The 20,976-nt window shown below is 36.4% G+C and overlaps 2 protein-coding genes across 3 annotated transcripts; one reads left to right on the top strand and one right to left on the bottom strand.

The window, feature by feature from the left end:
• Positions 1–11,483: 11,483 nt before the first annotated feature.
• On the top strand, positions 11,484–15,387 carry LOC122402091 (apoptosis-inducing factor 1, mitochondrial). 2 transcript variants are annotated; one of them, XM_043404614.1, is made up of 13 exons: positions 11,484–11,856; positions 12,297–12,401; positions 12,483–12,595; positions 12,735–12,795; positions 12,882–13,042; positions 13,112–13,242; positions 13,308–13,483; positions 13,548–13,739; positions 13,826–14,019; positions 14,108–14,360; positions 14,467–14,651; positions 14,728–14,976; positions 15,118–15,387. In XM_043404614.1, the coding sequence occupies exons 1-13, from the start codon at positions 11,766–11,768 to the stop codon at positions 15,187–15,189; spliced, it is 1,983 nt and encodes a 660-aa protein (XP_043260549.1). In that variant the 5' UTR covers positions 11,484–11,765; the 3' UTR covers positions 15,190–15,387. The 2 variants fall into 2 exon arrangements, with proteins under 2 accessions (XP_043260549.1, XP_043260548.1); XM_043404613.1 differs by having other exon boundaries at positions 12,297–12,595.
• On the bottom strand, positions 15,353–20,808 carry LOC122402187 (protein broad-minded-like). Its single transcript, XM_043404783.1, has 8 exons — positions 19,133–20,808; positions 18,720–19,057; positions 18,447–18,643; positions 18,035–18,373; positions 17,623–17,942; positions 17,018–17,195; positions 16,681–16,896; positions 15,353–15,427 (listed from the first exon to the last, which is right to left on the bottom strand). The coding sequence occupies exons 1-8, from the start codon at positions 20,806–20,808 to the stop codon at positions 15,353–15,355; spliced, it is 3,339 nt and encodes a 1,112-aa protein (XP_043260718.1).
• Between the last annotated feature and the right edge of the window lie 168 nt (positions 20,809–20,976).

Below are 20,976 nucleotides of genomic sequence, written 5' to 3' on the forward strand. Positions count from 1 at the left end.
AAGCGGGCCGTAGGACGGAAACAAGGCGAGCTGCACCCCATTGAGAAGACGCCGGTGCCCTTTCACACTCTACACGTCGACCATGTCGGGCCGTTCGAGAAGAGTAAAAAGGGAAATCGTTACCTGCTCGTCATTGTGGACGGCTTTACCAAATTCACGGTCGTGGAACCGGTAAAGGACACAAAGGCCAAGCGAGCGGTAAAAATACTCCTGGATATGCTACACTTATTCGGCGTACCTCACCGAATAATTAGCGATAGGGGAACTGCATTCACAGCGCGATCGTTCCAAACGTTTTGCAAGGAGTATGGGATTCGCCACGTGCTGAACGCGGTGGCTACTCCACGGGCAAATGGACAGTGCGAAAGGTATAATCGCACAATAGTTGCGTCACTGGCCGCTACAGTAGCGGGAAGGGATCCAGCGCATTGGGATCAAGAAGTAAAAAGGATTCAATGCACCCTGAACACGACGCACAACAAGGGCATTGGAACGACGCCGATGGAGGCTCTGATCGGATGCAGAGTGCGGTTCCCAGCGGAAGGATGGATCTTGCAGGAGTTGCAAGATGAGGTTCAACGCTTGGATCTGAATGAGCTCCGAGAGAAGATATCGGAACACATTACGGAGGATCAGCGTAAGCAGAAAGAGAGGTACGATCGACAACGTCGAGCGGCGAAAAAGTTCCAAGTAGGGGACGTTGTCATGATTGAAGTTACCGCAGACCAGCCGACGGGGGATAGTCGAAAACTCCATGCGCGGTTTAAGGGTCCGTTCCGAGTCGTCGCGGTGCTGTACAACGATCGTTACGAAATCGAAGACCTAAGGGAAGGAGGTCGTCGAGCGAAAACGGTTGCGGCGGCCGACCGTATGAAGCCGTGGGTGGCGGCTGTCGAATAACGGAGTCATGGGACACGGAATTCGAAAGGTAAAACTGGTGCAGGTATCTGGCAGAATGTAGAGGCTCCTTTGGGGGAGTTCGAGACATTTCAGGTAGATAGGCACGAGTTGGACAAGGCGCACAATAGCGGGTGAATGGTGTTGAAGGTCAACTGGGTACTCGCTGTAACGGGGTCGGGCCTGCAATGGCAGGTACGGAGTTTAAATCGACAACAAGGACTTCCATGGGCACGGAAAAGACAACGCGTCATGGCACCGTGAGGAAGTAGCCGTTGTGCGTGTGATGGAGGTCACACCACGACGAGCCTAGACAACTGCTGGAGGGCACTGTCTGGGATTTGCTGGAACAGATAAAACTGACTTATCGCTTTTGGAAAGTATTTGGCTATCGTGTGCGTGGTGGAGGTCACACCACGATGAGCCCTGGCAGATGCTGGAGGGCACTGTACAGACTTTGGTAGAAGTGATAAGGCTGGTTTGTCGCTTCTGGAATTGGCCATTGTGTGTGTGATGGAGGTCACACCACAATGAGAATTGACAGTCGCTGGAGGGCACTGTCTGGAATTTGGCAGAAATGATAAGAATGGCTTATCGTTTCTGGGAAAGAGTTGGCCATTGTGTGTGTGATGGAGGTCACATGAACACCGGCGGACGCTGAAGGCAGTGTCTGGAGTACGACGGGAGTGACGGAAAGGGTTCGTCATTTCTGGAGCAGCGGATTGTTCCTGGGAACGGCTGTCACCAACGGGCCATATTCAAGGACGGTGTCCGTGAGGACGCAACCATAGGGCGCAGGTAGACCGCCAATCGGCCTCAGGACTGCTGATGGTGGGCACAGCGGGGGGACGATGCGTCCGGAGTTCGCCCGCATATGGCACTCTGCAACGAGGCCGAAGGAATATATCCTTGATATACTATATATTAGTTAATATTATAGAATTGCTAAGGGTTAAGCGTTGAGGACTGACAAGTCTGTGCTTAATGGTTTGTGTCTTCCTGTGTTTTAGAAACCCACATAGGTTGCCTGCTCAGGGACGAGCAGACGTCAGGATGGCCGAGTGTAAGACATCGGGAAAAGGCGAGGCCCAAGTCGAGGCGCTGGCAAGGGACCGCGTCTGGCCTTCGTCCGTCAGCACCCCCACCCCTACCGATGGGGGAAGGCTGACGACAAAGGCGAGAGTCTAGGCCCAGGACGGAGTCATTCGTTTTTCCGACGCGGAAAGGGCCAGAATAAAATATAGTTACCAATACCTTGCGTAGTTCATTGTTTCCCAATTCCCTTTTTCGCGTTCTGTCTAACATAAATTTTACAACATTTTTTTTTCATTATGGGTACTTTGCTTATGTGCGCCTACATAGGTCGGAAAGTAAAAATGCCTGGGCAGTCGAGAATCTCGGCTCGAGAATCCAAATCGTATGCCGTTGACGGGAGGTCGGATTTCAGTTGTTTAGAGCGAGAAGGCAAATGTGAGCCTTTCTCACTCGACTCCCACGTGGCGATCCGAAATTACTTCGGGTAGCTTCGGAGAATCGAGAAAGAGGGCATGCGTCAGTTTGCCTTTGTCGACTTTCCGAAACTCCACGAGCTCACGTACGCGTATCTGGCATGTGTGCGTGTGCACCCGGCGGTGCTTTTCTGGCATCTCTGTCCTTACACAAACATCCCAGTCATAGGTTCCAAACTCCAGCCTTTCTAGCCTCCTCACAGCCGACTCTAGTACTACTAGCCGTGCTATGGAACGTGGTAACACCGCTCATGTGCGGATCGGGAGCAGTGTGGCCAGATCTGGCATAATTGAGTGCATCGAAATCGACAACAGTGACGACGAACTTCCTTAGCGTCTAACGGAATGGTGGGGATAGCAGGCATATACTACCGCACGAGCCACGTGTACGTGAGCTCGGCGCTTGCGCACAACTTCGGGAAATCGATAAAGAACGTTAGTGTGAGCCTTTCCTTCTTGCTCTTGTAAAAGACAAAACAACTGAAATACGACCTCGCGATAAGTGGCATACGATTCCAAGCCTCGACTGTCCCAGCATTTTTACTTTCCGATCTATGTAAGGTATAAGGAAATTTATAAAGTATCATAATGGAAAAAAAATTTCGAAATTTTTTTTTAGCGGAAATACACGTTTTAGGACCCCCTCATCATATTGTGACTACTACAAAAAAACATTTTTTTTGTTCCTATGCTATTGACATGATTGCATCTAAACGGCTGAACGAATTTCAATGAAACTTAACATTTAAGTTTTATGTTCTCGTTTCAAGGTCTCATTAGATTTTGAGCGTGATCAGCTCCCATATAATGATGATTATACGTTTTTAGTTTTATAATTATTTCGATACATATACATCATTTGTAACAAATTTTTAAAGCAATTTATATAAATCTTAAGAAGGATTAAGATCAAATATACTTTTCTCCTATCTTTTCTAGAAAGGAAAAATTAAACGGGAACAATTATGGAGTTAATTATAAAATCGTGTTAGAGGACAGTATGATAATTGTGAAAAATTTCCTCACCACCCTAGGGGTATTTATCATGGCGTGTTACCTTTTTTTTTTATTATAATGGGTGGTTCTCCAATAGCCATATCATCCCATTTTCTAAAATAAAATTAATATTTTTAAATAGAACATAACAAAAACATAACTTTTGTATTCTTAAAGAAATAAAGTATTACATTTTGAAATAATAATAAATAATTTTGAATAATATTAATAACAAAACATATCAAAACATACTTTGAAATTCTCTTGAAATACAACTAATAAAACTTTGAATCTTGTGAAATAGTATTCATAATAAAAATATACTAAGCAAGTAAATAAAACTCTATTAATGTATTAAAACATATTGAAAGGAATAAGTTAAATATATATAAAAATTAATGTTTTAAGAAAGATGAAATTAAAAAAAATCATTGAAAATCTAGTTACTATTAAAAGTTTTTAATTTACGATTTTTAGAAGTGATGTCTGTACGTGTTTCCAACTGACTATTATTTACAGTTTTCACATAATCGTTTAATAAAATATTTGAAAAAATTGATAATAATTTAAACCAAATACTTTGGTAAGCTCGACCACAAACGCATGTATCTGAAAATGCTAAATAATGTATGTCTGATTGAATGCTAATATATGTTATGTCATCATCGGATCAGGAATCGTCGGAAAGCGTTCCCCCGATGTTAGTAGAAGCGGTTCCCACGAGAGGCGAAATTCCTGATGTAACTCACCGCGAATTGGAGCTTTTAAGGCGAGAAAAGGAATTATTGGAACGCGAGATTCAGCTACTCCGAAGAGAGAATACCTCCCGCGAAGCATCTCCCCCGTCCCTCGTCAGCAGTCGAAGGACAAATTCAAATGTAAATATTAATAACATCGCAGGTCTGTTGAGCGAGTTTGCGGGAGCGGACGATGCGTTCGGGAAATGGCGTAAACAAGTCGAAATGCTTCGACGCATGTATTTCCTCGACGATGACGCCACGAAGATTTTAGTCGGGACCAAGCTGAAAGGAAAAGCATTGAGGTGGTTCCATTCCCGGGCCGAACACCTTGAATTGCCTGTGCCAGAACTACTTAACGAGATGAGGGAAATGTTCGATCTTCGACCTAGCATGCTGTCCCTCCGCCGTGATTTCGAGAAACGGACGTGGCTCTACTCAGAAGTATTCGCCGATTATTTTCATGACAAAGTAATTTTGGCCAATAGGGTACCCATCGATGAAGGAGAAATTACCGACTATTTAATTGATGGCATCCCACTTCTGAAAACTGTAGAAGAATGCGAAATAGAAATAAAATTAATGGCGAGCAATGACCGCGAATAAAACACGTCAATCTTGTTTAACGGTCAATTTACTTCTAATACACAATAGTTTTCGGCCGTCGTTAGGGGACTCAACTGTTCTCACAAACGGTAAACGGCAATTCAAACATCGAATGCCCGAATGCCTACATTAATTTACATAAAATATGTTTATGATTTCCAGATTGCAAAAATTGAGATTTTAAATTGCCATCATTTATTATGGCTTCCATTATTGCATACATATGAATAAATGAGGCTATCACTTCTTCAGTGGGGACAGAAAGGCCCCCTCTTTGTAAGTGATCAAAATATACATCGCCTACAGTTTTACCTTTATCCTCCACAACTAATAAACGACATATATTGCAATTTAATTTTTTAGCAACAGAATGGGACCCATAACCAGAAATATAAATTTTAATGGAATCATCTACAACACAATCGGACAAGTATTCGGTATCGAAGATTCCTGAGAAACAAGTCACATCAGTGGGAAGATCATGAAGATCGTTATTATTGTCATCACAAATTCGAAATTTATTTTTAATTTCAGTAAGAGAAAACGAATTTGCCGATTTTGTAAATATATGTTTTAATCTAATTTTTTTTTCTGCATGAATTATTTCGTTATATGACACATGATAATTACAACCAGATAAAAGTCTATAATTTCCAAATCGTTTTTCTAATTTTTCGGTTGTAAAATGGAGGGTACTACATTCCTTATAAGCCTTGGACATCTCAACAAAACATTCTCCAGTACACCATTGGGCGATAGAATACCGTGGTACCTTTCAATATCAGTTTCTGCAAAATGCAAACTACAGACGGCAGAATATTTTGATGGTGTCCAATTCTTACGAGGAATAGCAACCCTCCATTTCTCCCGCAATTCCTCATCTTTGGGGAATAAAAATATAGAATTGTAATTATTATCTTTTAAGGTACTATCATAATTTCCCTTGCAATTGGGAACACAGCAACGCCGTGGCATTATTAATGAATATGTGAAATTTATAAAAAAAATGTATATAAAACAAAATGTCCAAAAATGCTATAGTTTATATTAAATAAGTGTGATACACACCAAAATCAGGATCTGTAGAGTTAATATAAATAAATGAAACACCTGGATTATTGCTCCGTTGCTCACATTTAATGGACTTCGGTACATTAATATTTGAAACATTTGAAAGATAGGCGGGAGACCGGAAGGCCGGTAGATGGAGCCTATGTAGGCCGGTGGGTAGAGGGAGGCTGGGAGGCTGTTACGGTAGGTTGGGCTAGGTATATCGAAGCCGGACTCCCGCGGTGTTGCCATTTTACCTTCAGCACGGCTAGTACTGTCCTTCGCTCACTTGAAGTTCCGCGGAAGGAATGCGGGAGAAGTAGAAGGGGCACACGTATTCCCACGCACACATTGGTCTCTAGCTCGCTATTCGTCACGGCAGTTACACACACATGTGGACTGCCTGAGAGCAAGTGAGCAAGACAGATAAATGGGCGGTCCGACTCCCCTTGCCCCTGTGCCGTCTCGCGGGACTTCAAGTGAGCGGAGGACAGTACTAGAGTCGGCTGTGGCCTCCTGTACTCGGTTACTCATTCCGTACGCCACCATTGTCACCCTCAAATATATAAACGACGCACATTTTTGGACTCAGGTCAGATCTCTGTAGTTTGTACTAACGTGCGGAACTTGCCGTAACAATCGAATAAAACCACCAGTCTCTCTAGTAAAGTGTTGTTCTTAATCCCGCAACCCGGGATTCAACAAAAGGAAAAGTGATCCCGTTTGTCAGTTTAATACAAAGTATGGGTTGTATCTTAAATTTTAAAAGGACATAGTCGAATATTTTTAAAGGTACAAAACATAGCGTTTCATTGTAGAACAGTAACATAAGTTAGCAGGTAATGTCATAAAACTGTTTTTCCCAGCTATATCCCTTTTTACCTGAAGTATAAGGTAAAAAGTACGAGCTACAAGGTACGACTATCCGAAAATCGTTCACATTTTATCAATGTAAATGAAGCGGCCTTTCCATCAGAGTTAAATACAAAATTTTGTAATTTCTGTGAAAACAAAACTTTCAGTAAATGTACGTGGTGCTTGAAATTTTTATGTTTTGACTGTGTTTAAATATGTTGAAAACTATTTAAATTCGCGTTCGTCCGTGAAATATTATTTCTCGGCCGCGAGTCCCGTATCCGTTTGTGTACGTGACATTCCGGAAGGTTAGGCTGTCGCCGAGTTCGTTCGGCGTACATACAGTTTAAAACCGCGGCCGTTTACGTGTTTTGTACGCTGACCTCACGCGAAGATTCGCTTCAAACGCCATTTAAACGGCATAGTGACGTCAGCATCGAGAGAGAGAACCGTATCGTTTATTGAAAAGAGATCGACAATCAGATTCGACAGCGCCACGTCGCGACGACGAGGCGCGACCGAGTCTTCGTCTGTCGATGCTCGACGATTTAGGAAATTATTCACGAGCCGACTGCCAACGGGAGCGGATCCCAGACGATCTCGCTCCTCAAAGTACGCGCTCCGCCGAGCAAGCAAAAAACTTCTCGGCAAGAAATAAATTTGGACTTTCTGTAAAAGAATTCTCATCGGTGCTGCGATTTGAGATTTCAAAAAAAGAACAATCACTTTAAGCGAAGGAAGTGGTCTAGTGCACGCAGCGCGTGACGTGACCGCGGACGCGAGAGGTTGATTGTACATTGCAGTCGTTGCCGCGACCGCGACGTAAGGGACTCAGGGTGCACGCACCTAGATTCCCTTTAAAGCTATACGGCTTCGGAGCCTCCCAAAGGTCCTACCGATAGTTCGGTACCGCCTCGTGGAGTGTTTACCGTGTAAAGGCCACTGCGAACCCTCTCCGAAAACCCGTCAGTGTACGAGTCGACCGTACACTCAACGGCGGAGTTCGGGTTCAAAGCGCCTCCCTTCCGTCACGCCGCCTACCACATACGGTCCCCGTGAATACGGTCGCCGGGTAGGCTTTATAGTGCGGTTGGACCAGCCCGAGGTTTTTCTGTGTAAATTCGCTTACTGTGCAGTCCCCGATATTAACGGTCGCTGCACAGTAGATATAAAGTGTAGCAGGAAAAACACGCCTCGCGCGACGTTTATACGTCACCCACACGGTGAACGTGCTCACGGGACCCACTCACTTGGAGCCTTACAACCTCCATTTGGTGACCCGTCCGTGGCATCACAGAGCCCCCGACGGAATCGAGTCCAGTCTCATCTGTTCAGGGCAAAAGTCTCGTCGATCGTTTTAATTAATAACGATTCGCGAGCAACAATAAAATACAGTCCACTTGCTTACGCTTAACGACAGCTGATCTCCCCCCTCCAAGCGCGACGATAGTCGCGAGGAGAGCGAGGCGAACAGCTGACGAGCGTGTTTACGATACGTGCAATCACGTATTTAATTCTGGTCGATCCTTTGTTACAGGAATCAAGGGCCAGTACCAAGCCAGGGCAACGCCTATAGAGCAACCCGGCCCAACCAATAAAGAATATATTTATTTTCAATTTTTTATTTTTTAATTTTTGTATTTTTTCTATTTATTTTTAACTTTATAAAATAAAAGGCTTGTCGCTGCGCGACAAGCGGAAAATACAGATAAATTGTGTCAACTTAACTTTCCCTGAACTTTCCCTCATCCGGACCCCGGTTAGAACCCTTAGATTCTAACAGACTGTTTTTGTGAAAAGTACCATCCAGATTCATGTACTTCGTACATTGAAAATAACATATGTTAAATGTAATCGGTTAAATTTAACTTTAAAAAAAAATATTCGAAGGTCAGACAAAAATATAATGTCATATTTAGTGTACGCTTAAAGTATGATTGAAAAAATAAAAAAAAAAGTTCAAGCACGGTTCGAACCAGCAGAGCAGAAGAAGTTCGGAACTTGCAGGCAAAGACCTCATCACTCACGCCACGCTGATTAGTGGTGAACATAGTTCTATTTCTGAAAATAAGTACCTGTAATAACTTTAATAATATCTCAAAGTAAAACCTAACCCAAAACCTGGTACCATTCCAACTTTTCCTTGTTAGAAACGAGTTTTCAATTTGTCTTAGCGAAAATCGCAATCACATTTTGCACATTATTCTAAAACATTTGTGGTATTCGTTTTCAATGCGATTTAAGTAAGCATGTAATGTATAAGATTTCATTTAATGTTTTCTTTTCTAGAGAAGATAGAGAAAAAGTTTATATAATTTTTTTTATATAAAATTTAATTCGTCCTAAGATTTATATGAAACATTTAAAAGATTTTTTATACATTATGTCTATATATCGGAACAACTATGAAACAAGAGGTATAATCTGTAAGGAGTGTATGTGTGTGGCTAGGAGAACCGTTATCGTTTGCGTCGATAGGAGTGTTTAGTCTAAGCTAGAGTAGGTATCGAGTGAGGTGTTTAGGTTTAAGCTGAAATACGTTTTAGAGACTGCGTCTCGAACGTGCGTTTTGTTTAGATCATTATTATAAGATAGGAATAAGGAAGGGTCGACTTTGACTGCAGGAACGTCACTCTGTATCGAACGTTAGTCGAGAGCAATCACAGTTTTACGTTTATGATCTTTTACGTTTACGTTTTGTGTCTTTCTTTTATGTTCTTTATGTTAAATAGTTAGTAAATATTAAATAATATATGTTCGGTAAACGAAAGCTCGCTCATTCCGCTGGCCAACTCGAGTTGTTTCCGGTCCTTTATGTTGCCAGATGCGGGATCGGTACTACGTTGCAAACGTCTTCGAGTCTCTCGCATCTGGCAAATGTCAATGTAAAAGAATAGCATTTTTGGAAAACGAAAGAAACGCGACACTCGAGTTGACCAGGAAGGGCTATATTGTTCCGCGGGTGGTACGGTCGTCGAGGCCAAATGTAGGCACCGACGACAACGGCCATCGCCGACACGCGGAACAATATAGCCATAAAAACAGACGTAGACCAGACGCAACCCCTTGTTGCGTGGATAATCCGGAGTTCCGTTTCTTCCTCGATAAATTAACGCGGCCGTCGACTTGGGGAGGAAACCTCGGCCACCCTCGCCAGCGTGGCCTGGGACTTTCCTCCACCACCGAGGTGAAGGAGGAGCTTGCTGCCAAGCTGGGGCAGGAAAATGGGTCCTCCTCTCCCAAGTCGATGGCCAATCAATCGACTCACGATTCCACAGAGGAATTTGCAAAACACCCCCAAGTGTACCTCTTGGAGGGGATCTAAGCTGAGGAGGAAACGGACTCCGGACACATTGTTCATTCTAGTTTCAGTCGTCAACCGACAAACCAGGTTCATTCTAGTTTCAGTCGTCAACCGACAAACCAGTTTCATTCTAGTTTCAGTCGTCAACCGACAAACCAGGTTCATTCTAGTTTCAGTCGTCAACCGACAAACCAGTTTTCAATTCTCGGTTCAGTCGTTAACCGACTAAGTCTAACAAGTCTAACTAACAAGTCTGTAACAGTACAGCAGTTTTACTTGAGTTGAACGCATTTTGATAAAGTAAGCGCGGGGGAAACAGTTCCTCCCACAGTTCAACGCGCTTGAAAACATTCATACAGTCCACTTTGTTATTATTAAAAATAAACCATTTGAAACCTCTCCAACACGACGACATCGCATCACTCCAATCCGACCTACAACAATTCGGGCGCGTACAATATAATTACATCGTTATGTTTAGTGTTCACGTATTTAAATCCGTCCACACGCCTTTGAAATGAGAACATAAAACTTAAATGTAAAGTTTCATTTAAATTCATTCAGCTATTTATATTCAATCGTATTAATAATATACAAATGTGTGCTCATACATGGGAATAAAAAAAAATTTCTTTTTTTTCAATAATTAAAATATGATCAGGAGGTCTTAAAACGTGTATTTCCGTAAAATAAATTTACAAAATTTTTTTTTCATTTTGGGTACTTTGCTTATGAGCGCCTACATAGGTCGGAAAGTAAAAATGCCTGGGCAGTCGAGAATCTCGGCTCGAGAATCCAAATCGTATGCCGTTGACGGGAGGTCGGACTTCAGTTGTTTAGAGCGAGAAGGCAAATGTGAGCCTTTCTCTCTCGACTCCCACGAGGCGATCCGAAATTACTTCGGGCAGCTTCGGAGAATCGAGAAAGAGGGCATGCGTCAGTTTGCCTTTGTCGACTTTCCGAAACTCCACGAGCTCACGTACGCGTATCTGGCATGTGTGCGTGTGCACCCGACGGTGCTTTTCTGGCATCTCTGCTCCACGGATACTATAGTTTCTTACAATTTTAAACTTTTTAAAAAAAAAAAATGCTAATGCAGATACAGTTTTTCGTAAAAAGAACCATTAAAAAATTAAAGTTTCGGACAAAGCCACTAAAGTAAACGTTTACCAATATTTTAAATCTTTTTTTTCTAATACTGTATAAACAATATTTTTTTAGAAAAATTTGATGCATTAAGTCTACTGGAAAATTTTTCTCTTAAGAGTTAAGGGTTTTTTTTAAATATACGGACACGTAGAAGCTGACTTTACGGTAGGTACAAGTAAAAGCTGATTTATATTGTCTGTCCATATTAATGGTTAAGAAAGAAATAATAATAAAAGTTTATTCAAAATTTCAACTCAAAGTAGGTAATAAAACGTTAATTAAAATGTACACCACTTTCATAATCGTTAACACATATACATATGCATATGTATACATAGAATTTGAACTGGAATGAACTCGCGCGATTGTTACCTCGTTGTCTGGCTGCACGGCTGTCATTCGTTACCTACCTATATGTTAATACAGGTTTAACAAATTTGCACGTTTCTTTTTAACGTTGCACAACAAATTTTTGATAAAGTGTTCCAAATTGATAAATCATAAGTACGGCAACTTAGTTGCAAAGGAATGAGGTAATGGAGTGTCTTGCGTTAATTGATTGTGATGAGAAAACTATAAAGCGACTTCTAGTCGTGCGCGTGAACAGAACCGGCTGTACGCGCCACCACCATATTGCATAAGGCCAAAATTGGCCCGTCAAAAATGTTAAGCTGTGGTAGAGTTATCGGACGATTGCCAAAACTTACGAGGCATTCGCATGTTAATCATTTCTGTCGACCTCTAAAATATATCGGTAAGCATCTACATATTTATTCACTTTGAAGAAAAATTTTTTTCGGCTAAATTGAAAAAGTGTTTTCAATTTTCAGGCTTCATGATACTTTTTAATTAAGTTTTTAATGAATACTATATTGTGTAATAATTATAATGATTAGTAAAATGTCGTAATCATTGTATATACATGTCCCTGTAATGACAATTGTTAATATTCCTTCAAACTTTTGTGCGGCACGTACGATCTGAAGTATTTACCACGCGACATAACCTTAAAACTCGGTTTTTTTATTTTCACTAACACTGTTTATCATTATAGTAAAAGTTCATTATACTGATATTCATCTTATTTCAAAGTACACTTTATAATTATTTTTCATATTATGTATTTATTGTATTGCATTGAAACTTATCTTCCAATATTTTAATTACTACTTCTAATTCTTTATTGGTTTTTAGGAATTGTTAAAGCTAGCAATTCATGGTATAGTAATAATGCATCTGACAAGAAAACATACAAGCTCCCGGGAACCACCATAAAACCTGAAGAATGTGTACCTGAAAGTAGGTATCTCAAATTAAAAAAAACTGTCCCTTTTTGTGAATCTTATCCTAATGCATCTTGTCCGCCATCATGCTATGAAGCTTGTGGAAAATCAGAAGATTCGCAAAAGTGTATAGACAAGCCACCACCATCATCGCCACCATATTGGAAAATATTGGCCACTTTAATTATAGCTGGAGTTACAATATATGCGGTACAATACTATTGATTTTCTGTTGATTATATTTTATATCTTTTGTATTCAAAATAGCTTATAATTATAGTCAATGTGAATCATTATTTAAATATTTCTTTGTTCTGATTTTAATAATTTATTTAAATATATTCCATAGATATCTAAGACAAATTGGTTTACATCAAAAAAATCAGATTTGCAGATGGATGTAAGTAAGAGTAAGTTGAGTTGTAGTCTATCACTATTCCATTTTTTATGACATGTAAAAATTCATAATTAATTATTTTTTATGGTTAATATTTAGGGAAAAAGGATGGAAGAAGACATAGAAGATTATCAGAAAGAATTAAATCTCCTTCTAATTCTAGTTCAATTCCTAAAAATGTACCTTACCTTTTAATAGGAGGTGGAACTGCTGCATTTTCTGCATTTAGGTCAATTAAATCTGGAGACCCTAAAGCTAAGGTATATACTACTATAACAGTAGATTTATTCTGTTATTGCATAATACACATAATTAAATAATGACTTTAGGTTTTAGTAATAACAGAAGAAACAGACTTTCCTTACATGAGGCCACCATTATCTAAAGAACTTTGGTATAACACAGATCGGAAAATAAGTGGACAGTTACTTTTTAAGCAGTGGAATGGAACACAAAGAAGGTAGTTATTTAATAACATTTATCTATTAAATAAATAATTGATATGAAATATTTATTATATTGCAGTATATTTTATGAGCCACAGGAATTTTATTCGAATGTTAATAGTTTAATTGAATCTGATAAAGGCGGTGTAGCTGTAGCTACAGGTTGGAAAGTTATAAAAATTGATGTCCAAACTAAAACTGTGACGCTCGAAGATGGTTATGAAATAAAATATGATAAATGTCTTATTGCAACTGGTATGTGTAATTAAATTGTGTTCAAGATGTATATATATTCTTTAATTTTAACGTTTTTTTGTAGGGGCTTTACCTAAAAATCTTCCAGTTTTTGAATCTATCGAAGATGAGCTCAAAGATAAAATTATAACGTTTAGAACAAAAGAAGATTTTCTTGACTTAGAAAATAATGTGCATAATCCTAAATATAAAAATATAGTAATAATTGGTGGAGGGTTTCTTGGATCAGAACTCGCTTGCTCGCTTGCCCGTAATTGTATGTTTTTTCTTTTCTTTCTTTATTAACATAACGTTTTAATTGTTAATTAATATAAAGAAGTAGCTAATCATACTGTTCTTTAGTACCTGAAAATAAAAGAGTATATCAAATATACAAAGAAAAGTTCATAATGGATCAAATACTGCCACAGTATTTAAGCGAATGGACAACAAACAAAGCAATGTTAGAAGGTGTTCAGTGTATTCCCAGTTCTGAAGTTGAGGACTATTCGTATAAAAATGGACAATTGTCGCTTGTTCTTTCAGAAAATCGTACTGTATGTTTACTTTAAAGGTTCAAAGACTTTATATAAACATTGAAAAGCTGCAAGTAATTATTTTGTTTCTCTTTATTTATATGAAAAGGTCGATGCTGATCAAGTGGTTATAGCAGTAGGTGTTGAACCAAATACTGATTTAGCAATAGCTTCGCATTTAGAAACAGATCCTGATGTAGGCGGTTTCCTTGTAAATGCAGAATTAGAAGCAAGAAGTAATCTTTGGGTTGCTGGAGATGCAGCTTGCTTTTATGATATTCGACTTGGTAGAAGAAGAGTAGAACATCATGATCACGCTGTAATTTCAGGAAGATTAGCAGGAGAAAATATGACTGGTGCAGGTAAGTTAAAATTTATATTATTATGAAAATAATATTACCATTTTTATATAATTATAAAAGTCGCGATAAAAAATAAAATTTATTGAAACATTTTTGTTTTTATTAGGAAAACCATATCTGCATCAGTCAATGTTTTGGTCCGATTTAGGACCAGAGGTTGGATATGAAGCAATTGGTATTGTAGATTCGTCGCTGCCAACTGTAGGAGTTTTTGCTAAAACGTCAGAGTCTATTGCTTCACCAGCGTCCATTTCTAATTCAGATGAAATAACTCGATCTTTGAGTGAAAAGGTAATAAATGAAATACTAAGTTAAAAATCATATTATGTTCTTGTGATTTTTATAACCTTATATTTTCATAATATAGAAAGTACACTCGATGCAAACACAAGATTTAGTAAAATCAGAGTTAGAATCAAGAACAATCATAACCACTGATGAACAAGCAAGTTCAGAAAATAGTAAAACAACAGTCTGCGATAGTTCAAAATCAGCAACAGAGGAACCCAAAAAATATGATGATTTTGGAAAGGGAGTTATTTTTTATTTAAGGGATGATATTGTGGTTGGTATAGTTCTTTGGAATATCTTCAACCGGATGTCAATTGCTAGGCAGGTATGTGTATCGAACATGGAAATCGTAAGAAATAGAGTAAGAGAAATTTTCCCGTTTTATTGCCCCTATTATCAAAAAAACATTTCCTTTGCCAAGGTATCTGTAGAACAGTACAAAAATTACAATAAACTTCATTTGCAGGTCCTTGCCAGGGGCACAAAATATGATGACTTAAACGAAGTAGCAAAACTGTTTACTATTCACAATGATTAATTTCGTTAACACAAGAATATGATGAATGTGTGACAATGAATTGTGTCACTAATATATGTGGGTCTGTATTCATTCTTCTGAAACATTTTTACAAATAAAAAATCTACAACTAATATATTATTCCTGAGTTTAAAAGGTACGACTTGTATAAATATTGCACATATTACGTACAAAGCTTATCCAAAAGTAATTTATAGACAAATGCATTTTTATGAACATTCAGATACTGTTTATTACACTATTAATACATGTAAACTTTATTAAGAGATAAATAAAAAACTGTTTTATTAGTTATTAAATCAAAATTTAATTTTTGTTGACATACATATACATATACATGCATGTACTCAACAGGTACATATGTATGTATATACCTATGAAGAATATTTTATAAAGCAATAAGTATATTGACCGTTACATGCATGTATGTAAGGAAATGTGTTAAAAAATATTATAAAAATGTACCATTTGTATAATATGTAATAATAGACGTTGTTCAAAATTATTAATATTCAACAGATATACATATTTTTACAAAATTTGTTTCTTGTCTTATTACCATAATAGACGGTTTATTACAAAGTGAATTGTTACCTCATACTTTGTTAATAAATGTTCATATTTCATTTATTATTGAATCACATTTTTTTATAGATACTTTTGGTAAAATTTTATTTCCATATCTTTTATCTAATGTATCCATAAATTTGATATAACTATGACATTGATAATCATCCAACGTCTATGTAAAAAATATAAATATATATTTGTGTACATACTAAAGGTTATATACAGGGTGTTCGGCCACCTCTAGCAAAAATTTTAATGAGCGATAGTAGAGGCCAAAATAAGACGAAAATCAAGAATACCAATTTGTTGATGGAAGCTTCGTTAAAAAGTTATTAACGTTTAAAGTGCCGCCCTTACTGAATTTTTTTCTCGAAAATGCGCAAGATTTCGGGGGTATGTCTATTCACCAAAAATGACTGTAATTGAACCCTACAACCGAAAATAATTTTTCCACAACGATTTGCAATTTTTTTTCTCCGTTGAAAAATTTAGGCACCTAATTGGATTTTCAGTAAGGAATTTTTTTCTCGAAAGTGCGTACAATTTCGGAGGTATGTGTAATGATAAAAAATGATTGTAATTGATCCCCGCAACCGAAAATAATTTTTTTAGAACGATTTGAAAAATTTTTTTTCGCCGAAAAATTTCAGCATCTACTCGATTTTTTTTCTCGAAAGTAGATAGGATTTCGGAGGTATGTTTACTCACCAAAAATGATTGTAGTTGACCCCCGCAACCGAAAATAATTTTTCCAGAACGATTTGAAATTTTTGAATTTAATTGTTAATAACTTTTTAACGAAGCTTCCATCAACAAATTAGTATTCTTGATTTTCGTCTTATTTTGGCCTCTACTGTCGCTCATTAAAATTTTTGCTAGAGGTGGCCGAACACCCTGTATATATATGCAATATCTACATACCATATGTTCAAGCCACATCTTGCCATTTGCCACATGTTGCATTATTGTATGCTGACAGTGATACAGAAGTGATACACAGTAGTATATTATGTAATCAGGCGAATATAATACACAAATAGCGAAAAAATGTTTAATTTGAGACCAAGGAAGTAGACCCAAAAAGCATTGAGATATCATTAAGTTACATATTAAGGACCAATCCATTCCAAAAGTACTCTAGATAGCAAAATTAATTGTTACTAAAATTGAGAAATAATTCCTAATGATAAAACCATAATTTATAAAATGTATTAAAAATAATTACATGTGCCAAAATAATTTTATTTGTAATATATACCTTAAGTGCAAATTTTATATGTGGGAATTCTTTACTAACGATGCTTTCTAGCAGTTGCATAAACGTAAATTGAGTAGCACATTCTTCCTTAATATTTTTATCTATGACTTTTCCCCAATTTGACCATAAAAATATGGTTATTGGGAACCGAATTAATTGCACAATAAATAATTTGCATCTGTAATCAGTGATCACAACTTAAAGTATTATCTCAAAGGCATTTCAAAAGGTCGATGATGATAAACAACGTTCTTACACACAATGATGACTAAGTTTTCAACCTGAGACCTCTGCCAATGATGATATTTGACTAGCTAGAGTTACCTTAAATTTTTTTTCATTCGAAAGATACTAACAGTTTTAATATTGTTTTATCGAGATATTTTTATGACTATTTACAAAAAAATCTTGACAAAATATTTTTAATTTTGATGCTAAAAGGTGTATTCGCTGTCATCTGAGGCACTTATTTTCACATATAATACAGATGATAAAAAATTAATTATCAATCAAAAAGTAACTTTATCAGAAGTTTTGTCTCATTTCATGAATACAATACAATTTAGTTAAAAGAATTCAGTATTATAAAATGAATTAATACATACTTTTCTATGTCTCCACTACAAATCATAAACACTGTTGATAAAAACCAATCGAAACCGTCAAATTTTGTTGATCTTTCATATTGTATAAATGCATACGATGCATTTATAAATTCTTGTAACTTTTTTCTCATTTCAACTGTATTTTCCATAACACCATTTTGTTCTGCATAATACAGAGCTAAATTAATTCCATGAATTTCTTCTGCAAACCAAAAATCTGTATTCGATGATACACTTTCTTGCCACTGAAAATTTTCTCCCCTTTCTGTAGTGGGAATTGCTTTCTGCATTTGATCTACTAATTGAATCAGTACTGTGTTCTAATGATCAAGAAATTTGAATATATAAAACCTTAATAAGGAAATGATAAAATTAGAATAACTTAATATATATATATAACAAAAATATTTACATTTATTGGATCAGGTGATTCTTTATATGCTTCTCTGACTTGCTGAACCCAATTACTATCTAACAATCCAGGCTTATCTTCCTGAAGCAAATTTTCTAGTTTTGTATTACATTCTGTTTTTGAGAAGAATGCGTTTTCATTATTTAATTTTGGGGGTGGTAATTTTGGTAAATCGTATTCTTCTGATTTTGAGCTTTCTTCATCATCCATGCTTTTAATGAAATATGTTTTTGATATAATTTTATGTTGTATTAAAGTATAATCGTCAATATATTCTGTATTTATATCTTCGTTTTCAGTTTCTTGTGTATTCAAATTTTGAAGTTTTAACAAAATGCTCTAAAATACATTTGTGTTATGAAAAAAATACAAATTAATTAAAATACCTTTTTAAAATACATTTGAGCAATACCTGAAAGTTTAATAATTCAATTAAATATACATAAATATTTAAATTCCAAATTACGGTATTTAATGATGAGAGTCCTAAGTAATGATAATTTGACTTAGGATTTATTGAGTTTTTAAATAGTTCAAGTAAATTAAGTGGATAATTCTGTTCCTCGTTACTATACGATTCTTTTGCATTCGTCATAAATGCAGAAAAACCTAACAACATTTTAAATATACAATTAACATTAATAATTAATATCAAAATGAAATGAACTTTCAGCATTATACTTACATTTAAAATTAAGGGAAAATAATGTTAATACATGAAAAAATGTCTGAATATTTTCATGATTCCATGGATCGAAAAAATAATGCGGATCTTCTAATATGATATTTGTTTGTGAAAACAAAGTTGATAAAACATGGGGTGCAAGATTAGCAAGTAGACTATATCCCAAACAAAAAAATGCAGCAGATGATATAAAGTTGATTACTTCCATCGATGACCATGACATTCTTAATGGTGCAATAGATCCCTCGATTAATTCCTGAAATACTGATGATTCCTGAACAAGAGCTTTCAATCCAAATGGTATAGATACTATTTTAAGTAGTAGTGTATTAACTGCACTGCAAATAAAATTTTGTTTTTTACTATTGTATGCCATTAATGGATAAAGGTTATCAAAGAATGATGAAATTTACCTATTTATTTGTTGTGCTTTGTTTTCATTTTCAAAATAAGATTTATCCAATTTATTATAAAAATATGATACAGCTGGATAAAATTTCTTTTCCATTTTATGCTGTATAATTTCATAAACATCAAATATGTCAAATAATTTTTCTATTACTTTGAATAATTTAAGAAGATATTCAACATTCATTATAGAGAAAGGTTGCTTCAGCATATTTGATGCTATTACTATAATAAACATGGCTGGACACTTTATCACATTATTTTCAAAATTAACTGTATGTTCTTTACATTCTGAGGTAAGAAATAAAGAACCATCTGTTGTATTTAGCATCTGTAGAATAATGTTTAATGTGTGTGGCCATATTTTTATGTTATTTTCAGAAAGCGAAGGTAAATGACATAATGCAATGTGATAAAACTCAAAGTCATATAAAATTGTTGGTTTATCTAACATAATTTGTAGAGCATAACAAGAGACATTATATACACCATTCAGTGTATCTACAGATAATTTATTCAGAGCTTTCAAAGAAGCCGATAAGAATTCAGAAACTGAAAATGGTCTTTCAAATGTACTTTCGACTAAGAGTCTCCTGCCTGTTTCATAAGCACAGAGCTGCGACACAAAACATAAACAGTGTAGATAAGTTACTGTTTCTATCATATTTCCATTAATGATAACTTCCATTGGATCATCATAAATAGAAACTGTTACAGAATGAGGAGGATCTTCCAATCCTTTTTGTACATAGTACATTATATGTTGCAACAAACCTGGCGATTTGCCTAATGCAGTTAAAAACATTTTTCTGGTAGCGAGGCTAACCACCCACTTTTTACTCCAGTCAGCACGTGGTTCTACTATGGAAATAATGTTCAATATATTTAATGTCTTAGGTTGCATTGCATTACCAAATTCGTGTGTGCTTAAAAAACTCATAAATTGTTCTATTAATTCTTCTGTAGTTTTATCAGGATTTCTTGCACTTTTTAGCTTCTCATCATGGTAACGAATTATCAAATGTATAATACGAAACATTCTTTCATGCAAGAAAAATTTAAAATTAATTCCAGCAATTAGAGTAGGTAATATTTCAAATATCTTCTGCGATTGATATTGAACATTAAAAGCATCTAATAAGTTTGTATACACATCGTGTGGTTGTGAACAAGACAATAATTTTGCATGCACTTGTAAACTAGCTTCAAAAATAGGTCTACTCTCATCTGTAAGACTATCTAGTAAAGCCTTTTTAAGAAAATTCCACACTGAATTATTATTTATATTTGATAGATCATTTTTTAATAAAACTTCGTAACCAGCTAATCTAACATGAGCAGGTTTATCACGATTGATTTTTTCAACAATAACATTATAATATTCATCATTATTCAAAGAAGAATACCAATCTTCACTTGTTTGATCACTAAAGCAAGAAAGGGATGATTGAGGTCGAGATTCAGAAATCACAGTCGATGTAGATCTTGAAGTAGATTGTTCAACAATTGTAGCTCTTATACAATTCAAAAAAACAGACATTTCTTTTGAATGCATAATTCTTCGAGCTATATCGGTACTGTCTTCATTTTCCTCCAATGATTTTTGTATACTAATTTCAAACTCTTTCTTCAAACACTTTTTTATCCACTTTTGGAGATTGGGAGAAATACTATTTTCCATACTCGAAAAATGATTTAAATGTATTAAATCATAGTGCTTTTAATTAAAAGTAGTAACTAAAGGTAAGTGAAGCATGTGTATTAAAGTTCTGTTTTGCCTCAGTTTCTATGACTACTGGTAGGGTAGATACAGATATTTTAGAATAGTATACTTTATGTAGTATAAAAA

The sequence above is a fragment of the Colletes gigas genome, unplaced genomic scaffold (genome assembly GCF_013123115.1).
Source record: "Colletes gigas isolate AHSC1104 unplaced genomic scaffold, ASM1312311v1 Colletes_gigas_Sc00033, whole genome shotgun sequence".
Taxonomy (NCBI): Eukaryota; Metazoa; Arthropoda; class Insecta; order Hymenoptera; family Colletidae; genus Colletes; species Colletes gigas.